This window comes from Vanellus vanellus (genome assembly GCF_965231255.1).
Source record: "Vanellus vanellus genome assembly, chromosome: 2".
NCBI lineage: Eukaryota > Metazoa > Chordata > Aves > Charadriiformes > Charadriidae > Vanellus > Vanellus vanellus.
The window spans coordinates 112,272,534-112,295,982 of record NC_138906.1 but is presented as its reverse complement, the minus strand read 5'-3'; the positions used below and the strand labels follow the sequence as shown (position 1 = coordinate 112,295,982).

The following is a 23,449-nucleotide window of genomic DNA, read 5'->3' as shown; positions in this document are numbered from 1 at the left end:
TTTAGTAACATGACCCACATTCCTGTATTAAAAGTAACTTTTATTAAAAATAAGAATAAATTCTCTTTATAAATACAATCACTACTGTGGACACAATTCTCTTCAATGTAGACACACTGTGGTATTCAAAAATCAGTGGCATTTATATAAAATACAATATTAGTTTTTAATTGCATAATTTTATACCCACATACATTATTTGGCAGAGCTAAAGAAGGTCTGAATGATTTTGTTTTGTTTTGTTTTTCAAAGGACAGAGCGGTATTTACAAGCAAACATGATCCAAACAGCACACGCACATTCAGGGTATGTAAACACTCGTACACGAACTGCAAGTCGCACTTGGTCTCCCCTACAACAGATTATTTCTTCACAAAAAGGAGACCTATTTGACAAAAAGAAAAACAAGTATAACATATCACTAAGCTATTATTAACATTTTCAATTACATATGTGCAATTTTTTCAAATGTGACTAACACTCAAATACAAATGAGTGGCATGAGCTTGTCATTACAAATAATAATATTGTTCTATAAAGCAGGGGCTGTTGCCTTGGAGGAAAACAAGACCACCACTGGCCATTTTTAACAAGTGTAGATAAATTAAATGAACTCCTCGTTCTTTAACTTAACCCACGAGAAGTCTATCATCACGGAATACACCAATGTAATATAAAAGCTCTGTACCCCAGGACCCATTACATATACTACACAACTCTTCTTCTAGTTCTAATTTAAGGAAATTAATTTTCTTTAAATGTGATTAGCAAAAAAAACTGAGTTGCAATTCATAATTAAGTATTACTACGTGGTTTTAACATATGTATCTTTATATTTAAACTTACCGAAGACATGTGGCAAACACTCTCCTGGCGTTTCTGTAGACGAAATGGATAGGAAACCCTTTAAATGTGTGACCATCAGGCACTGCCCTTCTTACAGCATCTTGAAACTCTTCGTTTCCTGCAGAAATGCTTGTTGTACGTTCGAGCTCATAGGCTGCTAATGCTGGTGACAACAGATAGGACAGATGGTCATCCCAAACAGTAGACAGGCCAAGATCCTGTGAGGCAAGTCACAGAATGATGACAACCATGCAGAATGAACATTAGGATATTAATAAGCTTGTATACTGTATAGATTCAAATAAATCCATGACAAATCTTTAATTTCTAGTTAATGAAAGTGAACCCAAGAAGCAGTAAGATTTATATATTGATTCACATACAAAGAATCAGAACACCATCAACAAAACATCAAACATTTATCAGGAATTGATGTTAGACTACTACTGTGTATGTATTCAAGACTGCGTGAGATCCATGCTCTGAGAAATACTTGCCACCCCAAAGGTTGAGCATTATGTGGTGAAATAAAAACAAAAACAACAAAAAACTCCATTAAAAGCAGACATAAGCTAACAGGGATTTAAAAGATCATCTCCTTCGTATCCAGCACAGGAACAATCATTTATGGCACACTGTCTTGTAAAAATCCTGATAAAGGACAAAATTAACTTCTAGAAATACCTTCTAATTTTATGAAGCACTCAGAGTAAGATCACAAAAGCTGAAAGCCTGCTTTTATCTAGGGACCAAAACCATTTGTGATGGACAAAGCCCACTGACGACCAGATCTGATCTTCCCAGCTCTTTTACAGACCACTCACAGGTAGTCTGTAGGTGCCAGTAAGCTGAAGATCACAGACCCAGAACGAGAGACAAAGGCAGAGAGGAGGGAAGAGCCCACACATGTGAGCCCACATGCGGATGCAGAATCACCACTGCAAATAGTAAATATGATGTTTAAACTAGCTCAGTACAGTCTTTCCAAAGAATTTTTCAGAATATTTCAATTCTCACATACCGTATTCCTGCAAAAGCTGATGACACATTGCAAAAATATGAGTACGTGAACTAACAAATGGCTATCCAAAACAACTATACAGTAAAAACATGCACCTTTATTACCACAAGACAGATCAATGACAATCTTTAAACAGTATTACCTTTCTGTGTTCAGAGACCAGTATTCTTAGCTGCACTTCTATCTCGTTGCTTGTTACCGCAGCATCTAGTGTGGAAGCACACAGAGGAGGAAAAGGAGGAACTGAAGATGTTGTTCCAGGGGAACATACAGATTTTATTGCTTCTCCACTCATGGGTTTCCATTTAGATTCATCATGCAGGTCAAACACACAGACCTCCACAGCATCAGAGGGCTGACAATTTCCAAAGAACTTTTGATGGTTGAAGATACAACCTATCGTGCGGTAAGGATACAGTGGCTTGGGTTGTTCAACTAGTGGAGGGTCATCAGGGTTGATAGGTCTATGAATGTACCTAATAAAAAACATTCAATGTCTTAATAATATATGTTATTTGAAGGCAAGGTAAAAATATTTATATGGGACAGAAATAAGCCATTTCAGTTTGTTAACTTTTTTTTTTTCCTCCAAAATGGCATTCATTTATTTACAGAAAAATAATTATACACATTTTGGAGACATAACATACAATGAAATAATAAACCACTTTTTTTCTTTAAATCTAGAAAAATAAGCTGATTAAGCAAGCAGACATTCAATGGCAATTAAATTTTGCAATGATAACAACATACCCATACAGTTTCCCTGCTATTCATCACATTTGGAGAAATACATCTTCAAATGCTAATCATAGGATACACAAACAGTGGCAAAACAGAACTGCTTATTTTGAAGACCGGACATTAATCAGCACTTTTCACAAAGCCACAAGTCTTATATTCAAATGTATAGTCTCACTGTGCTACTACCAATGCAACTTGAAGCTATATATTACAAAAATTGTTTCCAAAAATAATGCTTCAAACAGCACTAGGAAGTTAAATGGGAATATCATCAGTAAAGAGGAAGTTCTTTTCATTGAAGTTTTGAGCATTTTTTTTATTTTTATATAAAATTTGGGACTGAGTACCTTTCTACACACTTGAGCAACAGGACATGCAGAATACGAAGGGAAAGAATTTTTAACAAACAGGTTCCAGAAGCTCTGGAATACAGAACAGTACATACGTCCTTCCAAAATGACTCAAGTGAAAGAGAATCTCAACTTGCAGAGATTTTTGCAGAGGAAAAAAGTAACATTAACACTGATTTCACAGATGAAATAAGGAAAAAAAAAAATGGATTCCTGTGCTGGTTTTGGGTGGGATAGAGTTAATTTTCTTCATAGTAACTATTACGAGCCTACCTTTTGGATTTGTGCTGGAAACAGTGTTGATAACACACTGATGTTTTAGTTACTGCTCAGCAGTGCTTACACAGAGTCAAGGACTTTTCTGCTCTTCACATCATCCCACCAGCGAGTAGGCTGGGGGAGCATAAGAAGTTGGGAGGGGACACAGGTGGGCAGCTGACCCCAACTGACCGAAGGGCTATTCCATACCATGACATGATGCTCAGCATATAAAGCTGGGGGAAGAAGACGGAAAGGGGAGGACATTCAGAGTTATGGCATTTTGTCTTCCCAAGTCACCATTACACGTGATGGAGCCTTGATTTCCGGGACATGGCTGAACACCTGCATGCTGATGGGAAGGAGTGAATCAATTCCTTATTTTGCTTTGCTTGCATGTGCAGCTTTTGCTTTACCTATTAAGCTGTCTTTATCTCAACCCACAAGTTTTTTCATTTTTACCCTTCCGATTCTCTCCTCCATCCCACCAGGAGGGAGTGAGCGAGCAACTGCGTGGTGGTTAGATGCTGGCTGGCTTAAACAATTATCAGATTTCATCTCCTTCTTTACAAATGATGGCAACGATAGCATCAATCGCAATCAGCTGCCATAAGACACAAAACAGTTGCTATGCTGTATTAAAGCCACTGAAAACTATATTAAACTGTTGAAATATTTCACCTTACACTGAACCGGTTATTTTCCAAACAGCAGCAGTACAAAGAAAAAGGATTCAAAGACAAAAGTCTCTGATTACATGACAGTTACATGACAGGATGTAAAGATAAAAAACAAAAAGCAACAACAAAAACAGCCCATGCAAATCTCAATATACGTTGCTCAGTTTTCTTATATCCCTTATACTCACCTATGTCCTGTTAAGCTCTCCCAAAAAGTAATTGTTCCATCAGTCCCACAAGTCATTACCCAGCTGTGGGGGACTCCTTTTGCTTTTGTTCCAACACACACAAAGGCTTCCAATCCAAACCCAAGAAGAAGACTGCACAGGAGGTTAGCGTGATCTTCACAGTCACCCTGGGCAGTAAATATTAGTAAGTTGGTTTGAGTATCAGGCATGGATAAAATCTTAAAGAAAGAAAATAGTGATATTTCTCTAATCTTGATTTAACAAGTCATGTTTCCCTCCTGTTTACCTAAAGCACATATCAGAAGTCAGGATTTTAAGGTTTGTACTTGACAAGTTTTAGTTTTCTGCAATACAAAAAATTGTTTAAAAATAGTAGTATCTTCTAACAATAGACTATTTATTTTTTTATTCAAATATATTGTATGACTAATACTGGAAAACATTTCTTAAGATACCTTCAAGTAAACCAAAATCAGAATCTATTGACCTGACAAAACTATCATTCTAATTAAAACCCAAAATGTACATAAGGCAAATATCTGAGGTAGTGTTAGAAATTACACAGTATTTTCACAGAGTTAGGGAATTTAATCACTTAATAAAATGTAATTCTATTGTAACTTTACTGTCTTGAATGTTTGGTCAAAGTTCAGAAATCAAACAAAGGTAAAATAAACACCCCCACAGATCTGACTGCGTAACAACTGCAAGCCATGTGTAGCTGCATTTCCCTTCAATCAGGAAAAAAGTTTTCTTCACCAATTTATTGCTACCATTGGTAATTCACAGAAATCAATTTCTGAATGTGATGTGTAATATTGTCTTTAAGATCTTAACAAACATTAACTGTAAAGTAAGAAAAAAAAAAATCCTCATGCAATGAAGCCGTCATAATACAAAGCACAGCATTCAGAAGTAGAACAGTATGGCTCTTTAGTCAAATGCTATTCAGAATGTTGAAAATGTAAAATTCAGTGTTCTTGGATGTACCGGTTCATTACACAGGTAACACAATCTTCCCTTAACATAATGTACAAGGGAAACATCCAGAAAAGTAGGTTTAAACAAGTTGCTGTTGAACCTGTGATCATTTAATAATGCCACACCACTTTCCACAAAAAAAAATAACAACAGTCCAGCTGGTGTCTCAGGGGCTAAATTCAGCTATTTTCTATTCAGTTTTCCACTTCTGCCTTGAAGGAAACCCTTTCTCTGTGCCCCCAAACACAATACGCCTCAAACTAAAAATCATGACCACCATCTCCATCTGAAAGCTAGTAGGTAGCCAGTGGTGCCTTTATACGGTACTGATGCATGATGTGATGATATTCAGAGACAACAGTTAATGTGTGTTCTGCATGGTCTTTGAGACAGGTCTAAAAATTGGGCTACAGCTCCTGCTGTCTAGAAGAACAGATCTTTTTAATACAAACACATCAGTGAGATTGTTTTTGAAAGCAGAAGTATCTCAGTGGCAATGAAGAGCATTGACCACTCCAAAGAGGTATTAAAAGGGATCACTATCACTTCCATTCATTCAACAGAAAAACTATAATCCAGAATGAGTTACTATTTGTTTCTATTTATTAGTCATATGATACAAGTGTCAGATCACTAAGAACTAGGATGAAACTTTTTGTGAAAATCCCTATCTTGCAAAAAATCAATGCAAAGGCTGTGAGTATATTTTAGCCTATCTAAAAACCTCATTTTTTCAAAAGAGACTTTTCCAACTCTTCCTGGATTAGTCCAGAATTTAAATTAGTAGCCTGCACACTAGCAGGGATTCACTGAATAATTATATGGGACCTTAGAAAAGCAAATGAAGAAAAGAAAGCTCATTGTCAAATGGATGTATTGACAAATGGACCTCAAGAGTGGCAGTAAAGAAAGTCTGCTCCAAAGCCTTGTCTACTATTTAACTGTTTCTCTTTAAAAAGGCCTTAAACAAATTATTGTAACAGAATTCTCCAAATTTTATTTAATCCATGTATTTGCAACCTGCTTTAAATTACTGACTTCAGTTAGAATACGATACCAACTCCTGTCACACAAACTTTGTGTCACACAAAGACGATTTTCACATACCTTGTTTCTACATAAAAAAGCAAGAAGGGTGCACCACTGTTCTTGTTTGCCACTACCTCCTCCGATAACAGGAGCTCTTTCATAACCCAGAACACTGACAAATCGTGCTGCTTGTCTAGGAGTGTCTAGTAACCGACCTGCTCGAAGTGGTCTGATATATGAACATACTGGACGGTTTACTCCATTTTCATCCTGTACATACAAAATACAGTTATTTGCCAGACACGCAAATATTACAAAAGATTCATCTTAACGTAAACTGTCTTTTTTTTGCTTCAGAATTTTTTCTCCCTGAAAAAAATACCACTGAAAAATATTAAGACAAAAATCTTTCTAGAATTAAGACACAAGACCATTAAGACAATTTGTTTAGACGGACTTTACAGTTAGGTTTTTCTGCTGGCTCTGTCACCAGTAGGACATTCTAGACTAAAATTCAAATACCTGGAGCAGTACAGGTTGAACTTATTTTCCTTAAGTGGGTGAGGAACTGTTCATGCTCCATCCACTGTTAATTTCCATATTATCATCAAACAAAAAAAACCCACCAGCTACCAAACACCCCACATCCAACCAAAAAAGCCCCAAATCAAACAAACAAAAAAAAAAACCCCACCAAAACTCACAACAAACCCTCAAAACACCCCCCTCAAGCACTAAGCACTCAGCAGCTTTTAGAGTTTAAAAGGTGTCTATTTACTTCTGAATTTGAGTACTCTTTACCTCTTGTCATAACACCAAAATCCAGTAAAACTTACCCACAACAATGTCATTAAATACATAAAAATTACAAGAGTAGTAATATAAAGAATTTCTAACTTCTTGGAAAAATGAAAAAATAAGATGACTAGAAAAAGGTCTGTTTTATTATGTGCTGAAGGGAAATATTATGATTATCAACTATTAAAACTATTTCAAGCAGTATAAAACTCTTTTTCCTTACTAAGCTAAACCAGTACTTTTATGTTTGTATATTTAAAAAGAGATCAAAGCCTGATAACTAAATTATCAAACAATTCTGATAATCTCACTTCTGTTCCCAGAAATGAGAAAGGCCATCAAGGACGTTTTACTAACATTTGCTATGGCCAGCAGGAGAATCAAGATAAGATCTCTATAGGTACAGAACTAGCAGGGGCCCTCATTCCTATAGTGTTCTGAGGGCTTCCAATTTCTATAGTGTTCTGCAACAAAGAACTTAGTCCTCTAAATCTGTCCACAAACCCTTCCCTTCAATCTTCTTCCCAACCCTACTGTAGCTTTGTGGATGCAGAAAGTGGAATACCATTAATTCACACACTGTCTTATTCTCAAAACAGTACAAGTCCCATTTGTATCTCATGTCCCCAGCCAAATTCTCAGTTCTAGAATTCCCTATTTAATTATATGTTTTGTTTCTCTATAAACCCTGCCCTGAAAACCTTAAGCCTTTGTATTGGGTCAGGCTGGGATGGAGTGAATTTTCTTCATAGCAGTCCCTATGCTGCTTTGTTTTAGATTTGTGACCAAAATAGTGTTGATAACACTGCAATGTTTTAGCTATTGATGAGCAGTGCGTGCACAGCGCCAAGGCCTTCTCTGCTTCTCATTCTGCCCCGACACAGAGCAAGTTCAGGGTGGACAAGAGGCTGGGAGGGGACACAGCCAGGACAGCTGACCTGAACTGTACAAAGGGATATTCCATGCCATGTAGCATCATGTTCAGCAATGAAACTGGTGGGCATGGAGAACAGACTTTTTCTAAACTAGCCCCTGCTTGGAGACTCGCTGGGCATCAGCCTGCTGGTGGGAGATGGGGAGTGATTGTCTTTGCATCACTTTTTTTCCCCCTCTTCCTTTCTTTCCTTCACTTATTAAACTGTTTTCATCTCAACCCGTGAGTTTTTCCTCACTTTTGCCTTTCCCTTTCTCTATTCTGCTGGAGTGGAGTGAGAGAGTGACAGGGAGGGGGCTCAGCTGCTGGCTGGGATCAACCCACCACACCCTTATTTGGAGATTCACATCACTACTGAACACTCAGGGTACAGCCAGAATGGAAGCTGTTACTTTACTGAAAAGAAAGAGTAGGCAGGGATCGCTTCAGGAAGTTACTCTGAGATAATAAGCTACTGCTTATTCTCTGTACTAGGAAAATTGCTACCAGGCAAGATAAATTCATGGCACTAAAAATTCAAAGAATCATACCATTCCTTTTACTGAGGGCCAGTTACCAAGGAGCAACTGACACACAGTAATTTATTGGCCTATAATAATTATGTCTGTAGCTAGCGTGTGACATGTGTGGTGGAGTCTCCGACTGAAGACATTCAAAACGCACCTGGATGCCATCCTGTGCAACCTGCTCTAAGTGAACCTGATCTGGCAGGGGGGTTGGACTAGAGGTCCCTTCCAACCCCTATCATTCTGTGATTCTGTGAACCAGACAGATTGCTTTACAGACCACACAGACCTGAAATATTGTGTGGATCTGTTCTAAGTAAGTCATTTTTTTATAACTGTTTTATATGGTATAAAACTTGTTTGAAATAGTCTGCACAGATCACATATGTCTTTGCCACTTGTGAGTATTCAAAGAAAAGACTAAACAGGCTTTTTTATCACCTTGTGCATCAGAAGTGGTTGAAGCAACCCTTCTTTCTGCATCATGCTATTGAGCTTCAATACGCATATGGAAGTTCAATCCTTACAAATTTCATTTTTTGCATGGTACACCACATGTAGCCCTGTCCTGAATGTAAACATGTCACAAATCTATATTTTTAGATATATTTTGAAGTTTATGTAAAAAGATAATTTAAAGAAAGGATTGGTCTATTTGTAAAATTTACAAACCTGTGCAAAAATCTTTACTAGTCTTACATTGTGTGTGGGCCTTATCTGCAGGTACTCTCTCCACCACTGCTTAGCATATACAAGAAATAACCGTTCTTTTTCTGCTGTTTTCTGACGTTCCAAAGCAAACTGCAGGTGAGAAAAACATAAATCAATCACACACATATTAATTCCAAACAGGAAAAAAAACACCATAATCAGTAAGTACATTAACACCAAATTTGCCTTATGTAAAATAAAGCTTAATATTTAAAGTATGCATGCAAATGCTGAAGACTAGCATTGTTAAATGAAAATCCAACAAACAAAAACCTCAAGTTACACTTCTTATTTGTAAGCTCATGTATCAAGCTTGACTGAAGTAGTGTTCATCTTAAGTGATGCATTTCTGTACAGAAGGATTGCTAAGCTTTTGAGGTGCAGAAGAATATCTGCATGCACCTTCAGGCCAACATTCACTGGCTTTTCAGGCAGAATAGCTGACTTGAAATTATTATTTCAAATGAGAGAGAGAGAGCAATAAAACATATACTACCTGAAGAAAATTAGGTATATTGCACCTTTCTTATTTTTCTTCTTAAAGTTTTGATACAAGTACATAGACAAACTGCTAAAGTAACATTTCAGATAGAGTAACGTTCAGTATAAACAAAGTTTAAAAAAAAAAAGACAATTATATTTAAATTTAATGGGAAAAAATATTGAACATTCAATTAAAAAACCCACAGCCCTCAACATCTACATAAGTAATTCTATACTCGACTTCCCTCCCCTCAATAAAAGAATGTCATCCCTCCCTGAAATGACTTACTTGAGTATTAGTTATTTCTGGAGACAGCATCTTACTAAGCTGTGGATACATTTCCAGTCTGATGTTTAAAACACCAACAGAAACCTTTGATTCTGTACCTTTGAACCAAAGTAGATTTTGATCAGTTCTCTCAAATTCATTTAACTTAGGACATTTCAGCCAGGCAGGAGCAAATAATTAAAATAAATATTTTAAATATATGCAAAATAAGCATCTTTATTTAAATTTCAAACTTGAATGAAACAGTAAGAAAACATAAACTGGCCAAAAAAAGCAGACATCTAGAGCCAAGATAATTATCCAAGGCCCTCTTTGCAGCCAGTACAGGGACTTGAGATGAATAGCATTCTAGAAACATCTAGAATAGGCATCTAAAACAGAGTAGGAGAGTCACGCACTGTAAAAGTGCCTATTCCCACTGACTACACAGGTAGCTCAAACGTAAGTAGTGGGAAATAAGTAAAGTTCATCTTCCCCAAAATACAGTTTATTATCAAGGACCCAGAGTGCCATACAAATAGAGTAATCAACTTAAAAAAACAAACCCAATAAATAAACGAACCACAAAATCCCACAAACCTAATGTTGTTGATCATGCTGAAAATCTATAATTATGTAAAGAGCAAGAAGCAAGAAGCATTACAAAACAAGAGAGATGTGATTATAAGCCATGCAAGCAACAGAAGCCTCACATAGCAGTTTGTCTATTTATCTGAGATGGCAGCATGCTTTGGTGTTCTTGATGTGTTTTGAACAATGACAATACTTCAGAAGAGGTGAAAAAACATTGGATTTACTAGATTGATCCTTTATTACCCAGAAAAAAGCTAATGATAATTAGATACAACTCCTCCTATCACCCATTTGAGTATTAAACTCAACTTATTTGTTATGCATTTCCAAGTTATTACATATAAAAAGCTCTCTATTTGAGAGACTACCCAAACCCATATTGCTTACTGAAGTTTTGGCCTCAGTCATCGTTTTCAGAAGGAAATGAAGCTAACAAACATACTAGCAAATAAAGCTTACTGGATTTGTGTTCACTGGATAAAACACTGCACCCAACCAAAAAGGCAGGCAATAATGATAACAGTCAGGAGTAACTTACATAGTATATCCAATCTTCAAAATATTTTGAAGGTATAATTTAATCTCTTTTGAAACTGTCAAGAACTACTCGCCTACCTAACAGGTAGAGAAACTGCAATAAAGAATACTCAAATGACTCATCAGCTACTAGTTCACCAAACTCTGGGATAGCTAGTACAATGCAGGAAGTCATTACAGATTGAGTCCTAGATCTAATCTTTATCCACTAAACCATAATATCCTAAAAACTTAGGTTGGAACTCCTAAACAGGGGAGTGGGGACAAGTGATACACAAAAATACACATGTATACTAACTCTTAAGCACCGAGACAAAGCTGTTCAGCCCTTCTGTCAGAAAACATGCTTCCAGCTACTGGAATAAATGGCAGCACAGCAGAGATCACTTTCTCCAGCAGTTGCTAGTTTGCTATGAAAGGGACAGAAGCTACATTTAATCTTCAGTGCACTGGTCTGATATACTCCTGGAGATTAATTGGTTGATTTTTGTTTGGTTTGTTCTTGATAACTTATCCAGATTTTGCAGAAAATCAGTAGTAAGAGTTCCCAGACATGGGGACCATTATTACACAGGATCCGGAATATGCATTTGTAGTACTTTGGTAACAGAAAAATCTAACCATTAGCCTCCTACACATTTTCTAAGGATACTTTTATAGTAATATATGAGGGTCTAAATTAAACTACATCATAAATACTGCTTTAAGCTTATAAGCAAGCTCAGTACCCAGTATTTTAAGTCATCATTACAGCCTTATTATTTATCCTTACCTACACCCAGGAGCTCAACAGCAACATTTGTTATGCCATTCTCTGCAGCCAAGACAGATCGCCACTCCAAGAAATAGGATGCTACTAGTGTCGTCTCACCACATGTGTCTGTTTTGATCAGAACCATGTGTACTGGATCACATATAGATAACATAGTGGTTGCATCCACCATTTTACTTCCATCACCTGCCATTATTAAACCAAGACAAGACAGCAAGAATATTATCATCCCAAGTCCTCCTCAAAAAACAAAAAAAAGTATGCATTTACATTCATTGCATTTTAAGAAAAATCTCACATTCAGAAGTGTAAACAATGATCCCATCTTAATATCAAACTCAGTTTAGGACAGAGCTACAGAAAGATTACAGTTAATTTACAGAGGAGATAAAAACATTCCTATAGTTGAGTACTCCAATGTAACTGGTTCAACTGCACAAAAATGAAAATGGAATTAGCATTTAAGAAAATAAAGAATCTTAAAGCCCATTAAGTAAAAGCAATTGAAAAATATTCTTTTTATAGCTTGGAATGTGTCAGGTTAACTTACTATATATCAATATTCAGGAAACAACTTTCTCTGTAGCTAAGCTTGACCCTATGATATAAACCACTCCATGTGCAAGAGAACTAACAAAGTCTGGTTTTCCTTCCCCAAGTCCAACTGCAATAACTCTGGCTTTCTCACTGTTCCCTGATATTCCAGAGGTTACCCTGGATTTCTACGGGACTCAGACAATATCCAGAAATCTTTTCATAACATGCGTGGCTCCTACCTGGCTACGAACAGAAGAAGGGTAATAGAGGCTGTGAATGACTCTTCTGCAGGTGTTTGCCAACTGGTAGGCAAACTGAACTTACACTGAAGTTTTTCCTTCCATACGATGACAAATTTACATTTTCCTTCTTCACTTGTCAGCACAAAGTTCATGAAAATCACAGCCACCTTAGTATCTCCTACCATCTCTGAGACTATCATCTCACTGTCAGTTATGGATATGGTTGGTCAAATTCAAAAGTTATTTTAGAGTGGAAAAGAAAAGGCAAGAATAGAGAAAGATCCACAAGTGGCATAACCTAATACAGTAATCAGTTTCCTTAGGAAAACATGATAAAACACAGGAAAGAAAGCCACTAAAAAATATCAAACATATTTCACAATAACTCTCAAGTCAGAAAAAACCACAATAGCATCAGCTTTAAACACACAATACTCCTTACCTAGGCTGTCCTTGTGTACTTCAAGTAGAAAACCATCATGAAAATCTGGCTCACAGGCACAGGGGACAGGTTTAGAACGGAAGCGCTGATTTCGAAAATGTAAACACAGAGTGAAGGTAGAACAGATTTGGCCAGGCAGAGGCTCCGGTTCCTGAAGATGTTCCAGAAAAGCTTTTCCACCCAAAACCTGAAGGTAAAGATACCTCCGTGTTGGGTCAATGTTAGCTGTAAAGCGTAGCAATAAAAATGAAGAGACTGCAAACAGATCTTAGGAAGCACGTTAAATATCAGTTAACTAACAGGAGACTAAAAAAAAAGAAACATTTTTGAAACAAATGCTTAGGAGAAAGTGATTTTGAAATGTATGAACGTTATCTTAATGTAAAATAAATTAAGTTTTTAAAAATGTCACATTTTACTCAACACTAATTTCTACTGCTTACACTAATTTACTTCCTGTAGATAAGCAGGAAAAACATCCACCTTTACATCAGTTCATATTGGGTTACCAATTCAGAGTTCAAAAATCATACACTTCAAATTTCTCTCACAACTATGATTGAAATATTAAAATAAACAAGCAACATACTTTTTTTCAAAACTGGTGGTTCTCTGTCAACAAAATGTGTTGCTGGTTTTGGAGCTGAAGTCCTCTCCTTTTCATTCACATCCTGGAATTACAATTAAGACTTTTTAAGGCGTCGAGGGATGTAACAGTGCTCTTACCACAGCCTTCTAAAATTTAAAGAATCCTCCACTTCAGCTGAATGCCATTCCTCAGGTATGGTCCCTTCTAGTACTTGAGATGTAATGAAACTGAACAAATACTTTCAATGTAGTATTATCATTAAACCAACTTTACCATATTCATTAAGCTGTTCTGCTCCTAATACATCACAAATCAGTAAAGCCGTTACAAACCTTTGAAGTAGCAAGTTTTCACTTTGTCAGAACACCGAGTCAGTAAAAGGAATAAGCAAAAATATTTTCACCCTTCAAAAGCTACTTACAGTTACAAATTTAAGTTCCTTCATAACATCATCAATGATTCCTCGTTGTCTTAAGGCTTTTATCAGATCTTCCGTGGATAACTGCTGATGCTCAGGTGCTAACTCTTCACGTATAGTCTCAGCAAGAACTTCTCTTATCCTGCCATGGACATCCATCTGAAAGAGAATTTCGCTATATGATACAAATACAAGCTCTTTATGTGGTAGCAGCTATGACTAAACAGTCACTCTGTAAGACTAAAGGCATTCTCCTAGGAACACAGAAATAACTACAACAAAATATTAATCCTTTCAGAACTAATCAAGTGAGTCACTATCTAACCAAAGAAGCTCTACCAGTTAAAAAAATCATAAGCAAACCAAACTTGAGCATTTTCACTGTTCTGGACAGCATCCCCTGCCTTGCACTTCCCTCCTTACAAAAAGGTCTGCGAATCCATCAATTATAAGAAATTAAAACAGTGACCATTTTGTCTCCCTCAAAATTGAAATTTCTGATAATAGTTTCTTATTTTTCAAGGGGAAAAGTACACCTTTATATACGTGTAGGTAAGGCACAAAAGCAGTGCCTCCATTGCAAGCTTCCCCTATGCTCAAAGGGAAGTCAGAGAACTTCTGCCCTTCATCTCAGAAGTGAAACTGCATGGATTTGTAAAGCTGTTTCTCACACAGGGAGGATGTTAAGGCCACAGCCACCGGGACTTGAAATACTTTGTGACATAAGTTTAAAGGACTCGTATTTATTTCCCCATCAGTCCAAGACCCAGCCCAAGAACCTCGCTCAAAAAAACCAGCAAGCAAAAAACAACAACAACAAAAAAAAACCACAACCCAAAACCACCACCACCACAACAAAAATGCCTGTCTCAAGATGCTTAAGAGCCTCACCAGAGCCTCGGGCCTCGTCCCCCCGGCTCCTCCCGCTCTCGGTCGACATCGCTGCTGTCCTCTCTCTCCCTGCCCTGAACGGGGTAGCGACACCGGGGGAGGGGCAGCGACACCGGAGGAGCGGGCAGGACGGCAGGGGCCTCAGCTCCATCTCTCCGTAGCCCAGGAAAGAGGAGATGAGGGCGAGGAGAAGGAGCGGCAGGAGACGGCGAGGAAAAGGCCACAAGCCGGAGGGCAGCGGTTAGACGGCCCTCCCCGGAGGGGGCGCAAACGCCGTAAGGCAAAACAGCGCCTGGAAACCATCTGAAGCGGCCGAAGTAAGAAAAACAGAGCAGGGCGAGGGAGCGGGCAGGGAGTGAGCACCTCGGCGGGCACTGCTGTCACCAAGGGCCGGGGGTCCGCACCGCGGGCACGGGAAGCAGCAAAGCCCGGCGGGTCAGTGTCCCTTGTGCGTGTGTCTCTCCCCTCCCCGCCCCAGGGCTTCTCCTGGCAGGAGAAGCCGCTGTACCGCGGAGGCGTCCCCACCTTGACCAGCTGCTGGTGGATGATCTGCTTCAGCTCAGAGGCTTTCTCCGGCGGCAGCGACATGGCGGCAGCGCAGTAGAGGAGCCGCCACACTTCCCGCCCCGGTAGGAGCCGGGGGGCGGGGCCCCTCCCCTAACCGCCGTTCTCAACGGGCGCGGGCGACTGCGCCAACGGCCCGGCGCGCGGGCGCAGCGAGAGGCGGGCTGTTGCCGCCGTTAGTCTCCGCCCCGCTGAGGAGAGAGGCGTCAGCGGCCGTTACGGCCTTCCTTCCCGGCCGGTATGTTTGTTCCTTGCGAGTGTGGCGGGGGCTCCGCCAGCTCCGACTTTAAAGGCTTCACCCTGCTGATGGTAGGTCGCGCTCCTGCTTCCACCTCGCCCGCCCGCCCCGGCTGCCCCAACGAGATCTGCGTGTCCCGGAGAGGGACGTGGCGCTTCTCGGGGCCCGGGCTCTGAGGGCTTTTGTCCGCCCTGTGGAGTGTGGGCAGGGGCTTGTTTCCCTGGCCCTTGTGAGGCTAGAGGGCCGGGGCGCTTTGGTCTATCTCCCTCTCCTCCTCTCCCCCCGGGGGTCGTCCTTGGGTACTCGTTTTCGGGAAAGTGGAGGGGCGCTGGGCGGGAGGTTGCTGTGCCCGTGCGTGTACCGGGTGTTTTGCCGAGTAAAAGAGATTTGCAGGGATCGCTCCCCCTGCAGAGCTGTTTCCAGCAGAGCTTAAAGGCGGTCTCTTCCGTTTCCGTCAGTTTTCCCCTCCTCAATCCCCCGTTTTCTGCTCTTGTCAAGCTAAGCGTTATGTGCTGAGCTATAGCTATAAGTTTTCGCCCCAAGATTAAAACGCCACATGTCGTCTTACAAAACTTGCAGTATCTGTGGGTTGCACTGGAATAAAGGGTTATTTTTTTTTTTTCATTTAGATGCGATATATAAATGTTTTTAACGAAAATTGCTTCGTTCGTGCTATATTTAAATTCCGCTTAGGATTGTTTTAGGAAGTGTTTTAATGATCTTCATACATGGTATGAAACAAATTTAAGATAACCTACCTGAGGGTTACATTGATTATTGTGGGGTAAGAGTTCCAGTGCAGGCTGCAAAGTAGCAAACCATTATTTTTCCCTTCAGTGAGTCCCTTCACTGTATTACTTAAAGGTAACCTTATCACCTTTCATCGATGGCTGCACAGCCTGGGATGACTCTGCAGGCTGCACGGGAAGTCATTGCAGATCAGCTGACTAGCCACAGGAAATAGATCACTGCTGTTTTCTTTGACTGGGAGTACCAGCCAGTTAGCACCTACAGAGTGTCATTGCAGTAACGTCCTCTTTCACCGTGAGCTTCTTGGCATCAGATTCGTTGTGTTTCCAGAACTAGTAGCAGCAGAAATTTGTAGACATGGACTTGCTTGTAAATTAGAGGGAAGCAACCGAAAGTTTTACTGTTGTCTTCCAGCATCAGTTTCTGTGGGACGTAGACTCTTGAACTTCTCTTTCTGTGCCATCAGATTAGGTCATTGTCTGCCCCGATTGTGATAACCCGTGGCAATTCTTATGAAATTGATGACCCTTAGCATTTTCTTCCTTAACAGATGAAAAACAATCTACTTTTGCATATGAGTCAAGCTGAGATGTACAGATTTAGTGTGTAATATCAACATTACCATTAGGTGTCACTTGAGTCCTGCCAATCTCGGCATTAGTCCTTTAGTGACTTTTATCTACTCTGTATCCAAAAAAAGAAAGGGAGGAGACAAGTTTCCAAGCCTTTGTTTAATTTTACAATGAGACAGTATTATTCACAGAAGTGGGCAGGATTTTTTTTGTGGGACAGGAACCAAAGTCTGCCTTAGTAATCTGTTAAGAAATAGTCACCTTTGTCAGAGAATGAGCAGCCGCTTTTAGAAGTCATGTTTGACTAGAATTGAAGTAATTTAAACTTTCACTACTGGAAGAGCATATTGTATTGTCCATAAACCACACTGTAAATCAGTAACTTCTGTTACTTCAGCCAGCAGTGTCGGTGGGAAATGTCGGTCAACTGGCAATAGATCTAGTGATTTCCACACTCGACATGACTAAAGTTGGTTATTTCTACACTGATTGCCTGGTGCCAATGGTTGGAAATAATCCATACGCAACAGCAGAAGAAAACTCAATGGAACTGAGTATAAATGCTGAAGGTGGGTATTGAATGCTGAAGATATTTGCAAGCTGCATAGCTGCAGGAATGTTACATTTACCTTTTTTGTTGTTATATTTTGCTTATGTGAACAATGTTTAAACTTAGGTCAGTAATTAAGGACTTCAGTAACACAGATAAGAAAGTATTTACACTTCACAAAGGAAACCATTACTCTTGTTATTATGGATAAACAATTTGACATATGGAACCAATATGAAATGTTGAATTTCAACCATATTACAGTGCAGCCAAAACTATCTGTAGTTTTAATCCAAATCAATGTGAAGTGTGCACATACTTATAGTAAACTACTGGAATGTGAGATGAATTGTTGGTGTAGAAGGATATTTATCCTCTCTTCTTCCCACCTATGTTTGCCTTTTTCCTTATGTGGTGTTTCTCCCTCTTACTGCTTCAAATTCTTAGGTTTTTTTCCCTATGTTGATCATGGCATTTCATCTTTTTCTCCCTCTTAAATCACGGAAATCTCAGAATAATCTGTCAATCTTTGCAAAGTTGCATAAAGAGATTACCTGAATCATTACAGGAGGCAGATCTTCATATATTTTTCTTCATTCAATCCTTTGAATTTATGACAAGTGAATTTAAGTCCAGTGAAAACAATGCACAAAAGCAGGTATTTTTAACTCTCTGGATATTGTTGGGCTTTCCCATATGAATTGATAGCTGAAAGGTTTACTATCCTGAGGTTTGTAAATTGGATAAAACTGGATACTTCTAAACCCAGATCTCTTTCTTGCTTTCTTCTTACAAAACTTAATTATTTCTTCTTGTAGTGTATTCATTACCTTCAAAGAAACTTGTAGTTCTGCAGATCAGATCACCCTTTATAAAGGTATGTATGTTAATTCATTTTTCTTACTTCACTATTCAGCTTGAATAGTTCTGCTTGCAAATAGTTTAAGTGGCCTGGGTAAATTTTAAGACTAAGTAAGCAAAACTAGAAGAAATATGCCACATTCTAAAACATTTTGTTTACAAAAAAAAAAAAAAAGAAAAAACCCAAACTGAAAAAGAGCAAAATATTTTTCTACTTTGTGCTATAACACCTTCTGCAGTTGATACAGTTTTAGCTAATAGAAACTGACTTTTGTATTCGTTGAGGGTTGAGGTTTTGTTTTGTTTTTCAAAGCCTCAGAACAGCCCACCTATGTTGGTAAATTTTAGTGTAAATGTCTCCTTAGTTATCAACAGTCTTGAAAACACAAAAAAGTCTAGGTTTTGTCCATTTCTTTTTTTCTTTACATTTACAGTCTTTGTGTGTTTTTCTTTTATTGTAATAGCTTATTTTTTATGTCACTGCAATTTAATTATTTCATAGTGTTCTATATTAATTTAAACTGCATTCATTATGTAAAAAAATGAAGAATTTGGAATTACTTATTAACTGAACAGGGACTGTAATTTAAAATAAGCAGAATACCACACCAGGGAAAAAAAAAAAGCTGCAGTTATTAATCAGTTCAAAGTGTGGAAAAATACTGTGTGATCCTACCATCCCATCTTACTCTAAAGCTTTTTCCATTGGTGTTAATGGCACACAAAACAGGTGTTACTGCTGTTGTTAACATGGTCTTAATATTATACGCATTTAAAAGCAGTCCTCTGCTTTTAAAAAAATATACCTGAAGCTGAAGACTAAATGGATATGAGGAAAAAATGTACATCACTGGTAAACATTCTATGTAACACCTAGTATTGTTGGCTTTTGGCTTTTTTTGAAGGGCACAATATATTTTTCACTTTTTTTCTCTGTCTTTGCATAAAGAACAAGTACAGGCCGTTCTGTCAAACACTCCTTTCTTGGGTGAAAAGCAGCAAATGTGCCAGAGTCATTCTTCTGTCTAGCAGCCATGCATACCAGCGCGATGACGAACAACTTCTTGGGTATGTTTGTGTCATTAAAAGACCTAACTAATGTTTCTAATCTTTTTGACAAACTGACATATTTCCCTCTACTGTGTACTTTTGGCAGGGTTCTCTTGCTTTGCTGTGTATGTAGGTCATAAAATGTTTTAATAGTATATTAAGTATTGTGTTATACAGGATCAGTCTCTGAACTTTGCTAGTTACTACAGTTGAAAGTAGTGAGCAAATAATAAGCTGTAAGTAAAAAAAAAAAAAAAAAAAAAAAAAAAAACAAAAACGCACTTGGCCTGCGCTGTCAGGCAACAGAGCCTCAGTATTAACGTCTTAATTTCTTGTGGCTGCAAGCAATGCCAGGGATTAGCTGCTAACATAAAGGTCACAGACTAGATTTTTAACTGTTAATTAAAATATTGATTAGTTTCTTACCTCTTCTTCATGATTTTGCATTTTGAAGATTTTCTTTAATATATTAAGTTTTCATTCTTTTTTTATAGGAAGTTACCAGTTCTTGTTTGTTTTGAGGCAACTGCAAAGTTCAGACTATATGTATTTTTATTAGATATTACACCTTTAAAAAAACAAGCATTACTTGCTGATTGAGGACATCATAATTGCTGGTTTAACAAAAACAAACAAACAAAAATCAGTATTTTTGCAAAAGACCAGTTCTTATCCTCTGGCTGTATAAATGTGTAGGGCCTTAAAGAAGACTTAGGTCCATGCACGTCACAGATATAGTTACCAGTGGTATTTCCATACAGTTGCAAAATGGCCAGCTAACATGGAATGAAATGAAAGGGACTGATGGTTATTCAATGCAGTCTAAGTCATAAGTTGTGGTGATTTACCTCCACCTCCCCAGCACCACAGAATAACTCTGATAGCAGAGTTGCTAAAGAGTGAGGATAGTACATTCAGAAAATACTTATCTGCAGACTTCAGTCAAGTCTATTTGTAGTGTGAGCTTATTAAAAGTGCTGCACAATGAAGTCTGAGTTTATCCTGACTAACTTAATTTAATCATCTCATATCTGAAGGAAGAAAGCACATTTTATTTGTAAATCATTTGAACAACCATAAGCAGTTCTCCTATTTAGGTCCTTATGTATCTGGTACTTGTCAGTTATTTGAGCCACTAAAAAGATGGTACCTTAGTTCCATTTGTGGCAGAAAGTTGAGTAGTTTATGCTGTTTTGAAGCCACAGACTACTTTTTAACTTTGATTTGACGAGGAAGGGAAAATCAGTGCAGTTCTTCATTGCTGATGTGAGGTCCTCAATGCTTGCAGCTTCTTTCTGGCACAAGTAACAACATCGGTAGTGTCTTTTATTGTCAGACAATGTATTCTTGATTTGTTTGTAGGACACCACTACGCTACCTACTTACACCTGATCTTGAGAAAGCAGTTGGAGGCCTTATGCAGGAGCTAAACTGGAAAGAAATGGAAAAAGTAGCAGCTTACCCTGGAATAAATGATACAGAAAAAGTTCTACATATTCCTGGAGGTGGCATCACAAAACTATTGTTTACTGAGAGGTGAGTTGTCTAAAGATTAGCACAGAAAGGTATCAGAAGTCCTGGTTTTAGTACATGGATAATACTATCTTTAAACCACTATGTTATAGGAAAAGTCCTTTTCTTCATAGAAAAGGGTTTTGCAGGAATAGAACTTCTTCCAGATCAAGCCCGTTATTAAGAGCAGATTTAGAGGATATAATATGCCAGAAAATAGGGAATTCTGCATCTTGAAGTTAATATATGATAAAAATATAAGTGAGCGGGCTAAATAAAAATAATATAGCCTTTACAGTTAAGATTGTTATTAATCTGGTGTCTGATTTTATGCAAACCACAACTTGTTAACAGTAAACTTTCCATACCTGTGATACTTAAACTAAAACTGTCTCCCGTGATAAATAGTTCCATCATCAGTTGTAAATAAAATAAAAATCTGAGCATTAAGAATGAGTTAAGATTTTGGGGCCAGCAAACAATTAGGTGCAGGGGTTTTGTTAAAAGGTGTGTGCATCAGAAGTTGTGCCAAAAGCACATCTGAGTTTCAAATTTTGGATAGTAATACTCGCTTGTTATGGTGAAATTGTGTTAGCTCTGCAGAAGGTGCTTGTTTTGTAAGCGTCAGGTGGAAAATTCATTTTTATTTTTTTAGCTATTGTTTTTGACACCTGTTCAAACTGCTGTATCCAACAGCAGGAAAGTTACTAATAACATGCTTACCTTTGTACTGGCTTTAGTATGGAAACAATATACAAATGCAAAAGAAAAGACCAGCCAGGACTTTAAGAAAGAAAAAAAAAAACAAACCACAAACAACAGAAAATCTGTTTTACTTCATACAGGACACCAATCTTAATAGCTAAATGCAAAAATGGGAATATTGTGAGTAAAGTAGTGATATGTAGCCTGCAAAACTGCTGTTTGAAATACACAGAAAGAAAAGGAGCACAAAAATGCAAACTAAGTATGTAGAAGAGGCCCTGAGTAACTCTTCCATGACCTAGGTTTCCTGCCTCACAAAGCAAGGAACAAATTCAAGACTAAGAAAAAGAACATGAAGTGTGAAAATGCAATCAAGGAAGACTGGAGAGGAAAAAGAAAATCTATATATGCCTACATTTGTACTTTTTGTTTGGTTTTGTTTGTGTTTTTTTTTTAACAAGCCATATGCAGATTGTTGTTTCTTTTAATACATAAATATAATTGTTCTGAATTTAGAAAAGAAATAAAAATGCCTCCTCGTTTTTTTTGCAGTTGTTCAAAAGGAATCCAAATGGCAGTTCTTCTCAAATTCTGCTCAGAAGGGGACAACATCCCTGATGCGTTTGCTCTTGTTAACTATCTTAATGAATGGCTCCAGCTAACTAAAAACGAAGTAAGTGCTGTTTGATCTAGAGTTCTTATTTTTGCATTTTATATCCTGCATTTTCCTTTTTCTTCAATCCAGAACATGAAAAATGTTACTCAGCTGAATTTTAGAAAACTTAAAAATGTATGAGTGGGGTTCATTTTCGCCCTTGGTTATCAAGGATACGCCAAATAAAAGATACATTTTGATTAAAATCTCAATGGGAATTTCCCCACCTGAAAAGCCAAACCTATGGGGGAAAATTGCATAAAGGTTTGATCAAGCTTGATCTTCCAGTACTCTCCTCTAAAGCAACCCACAATGATATTGACACTATAAATGTTGCCTATTATTTTAATACATGTGCCAGAGAAAGAATTACATCATAATTATTTAAACCTTAAAAGAATTAATCTGTTTTTGTTGCAGAGCAACAATTCCACAGATACTTCTTCACAATGGAAAATACCAAGTTCTTGGCGCTTACTTTTTGGCAATGGTCTTCCACCTGCACTCTTCTGATCGCTTTTGAATTCTTCTGTAAGACACATGTGCAGTCTCAAACATCCCTTAAGAAGGTAATGACGAAGTAACTGCCAAGCAACAGTGGCTTAATTTGTTGTGTATATAAATTCTTTATTTAAAAAAATTTCCTTTCATATATGTGGATAGCTAAAGAAATTAAGGTAACTTTCACAAATTGACCAAAGAAATATGTTTTGTATAGTTGTTCATTGAATAACTTTGGTTGAACCTTTTTCTAATAAAATATTTTTTAAAAAAACCTTTTTCTTTGGTTAAGTGTTATTACTACAGAAAAGCTTATGGTGCACTTTCTTAATGTAGCTGAGAACTTGAGATTGATGTGCAGACATAGATTTTCTTATGAAGATAAAATCCTACTCTTCCATGTCGACTGTGGGTCTTAGCTTTTTTTTCAAAACCTTCCTCATGATGTAAGCAAAGCTCAGAAGTGACCAGCTCTGCCACCTTTTCCCAATGCTGTTGTGGTAGCTTCAGCTGCAGAGACTGCAAGCGATACAGCAGCCTGGCCTATCTTTTCTGCTCTACTTCTGTTGTGTAATTTCCGTTCTGCTTCCAGGCTTTCTAGGTAGACGAGTCGTCTTAGTCTGATTTAAGGATGAATAGAGTGCTCTGAAATCTAAAGGAATTAAAACATTG

At 37.9% G+C, this 23,449-nt stretch overlaps 2 protein-coding genes across 2 annotated transcripts; one reads left to right on the top strand and one right to left on the bottom strand.

Annotated features, from left to right (window-relative positions):
• Positions 1-27: 27 nt before the first annotated feature.
• Positions 28-15,407, bottom strand: CEP76 (centrosomal protein 76; the record flags this gene model as incomplete). Its single annotated transcript, XM_082479002.1, has 12 exons — positions 28-385; positions 847-1,064; positions 2,010-2,343; positions 4,088-4,254; positions 6,176-6,367; positions 9,008-9,136; positions 9,819-9,916; positions 11,701-11,886; positions 12,922-13,146; positions 13,511-13,592; positions 13,932-14,087; positions 15,345-15,407. The coding sequence occupies 12 exons, from the start codon at positions 15,405-15,407 to the stop codon at positions 247-249; spliced, it is 1,989 nt and encodes a 662-aa protein (XP_082335128.1). The 3' UTR covers positions 28-246.
• Positions 15,408-15,578: 171 nt separating this feature from the next.
• Positions 15,579-23,074, top strand: PSMG2 (proteasome assembly chaperone 2). Its single transcript, XM_082479211.1, has 7 exons — positions 15,579-15,692; positions 17,341-17,512; positions 18,312-18,370; positions 19,304-19,422; positions 20,767-20,940; positions 22,174-22,294; positions 22,697-23,074. Exons 1-7 carry the CDS (start codon positions 15,624-15,626, stop codon positions 22,787-22,789), a joined length of 807 nt encoding a protein of 268 aa, XP_082335337.1. The 5' UTR covers positions 15,579-15,623; the 3' UTR covers positions 22,790-23,074.
• The last annotated feature ends 375 nt before the right edge of the window (positions 23,075-23,449 follow it).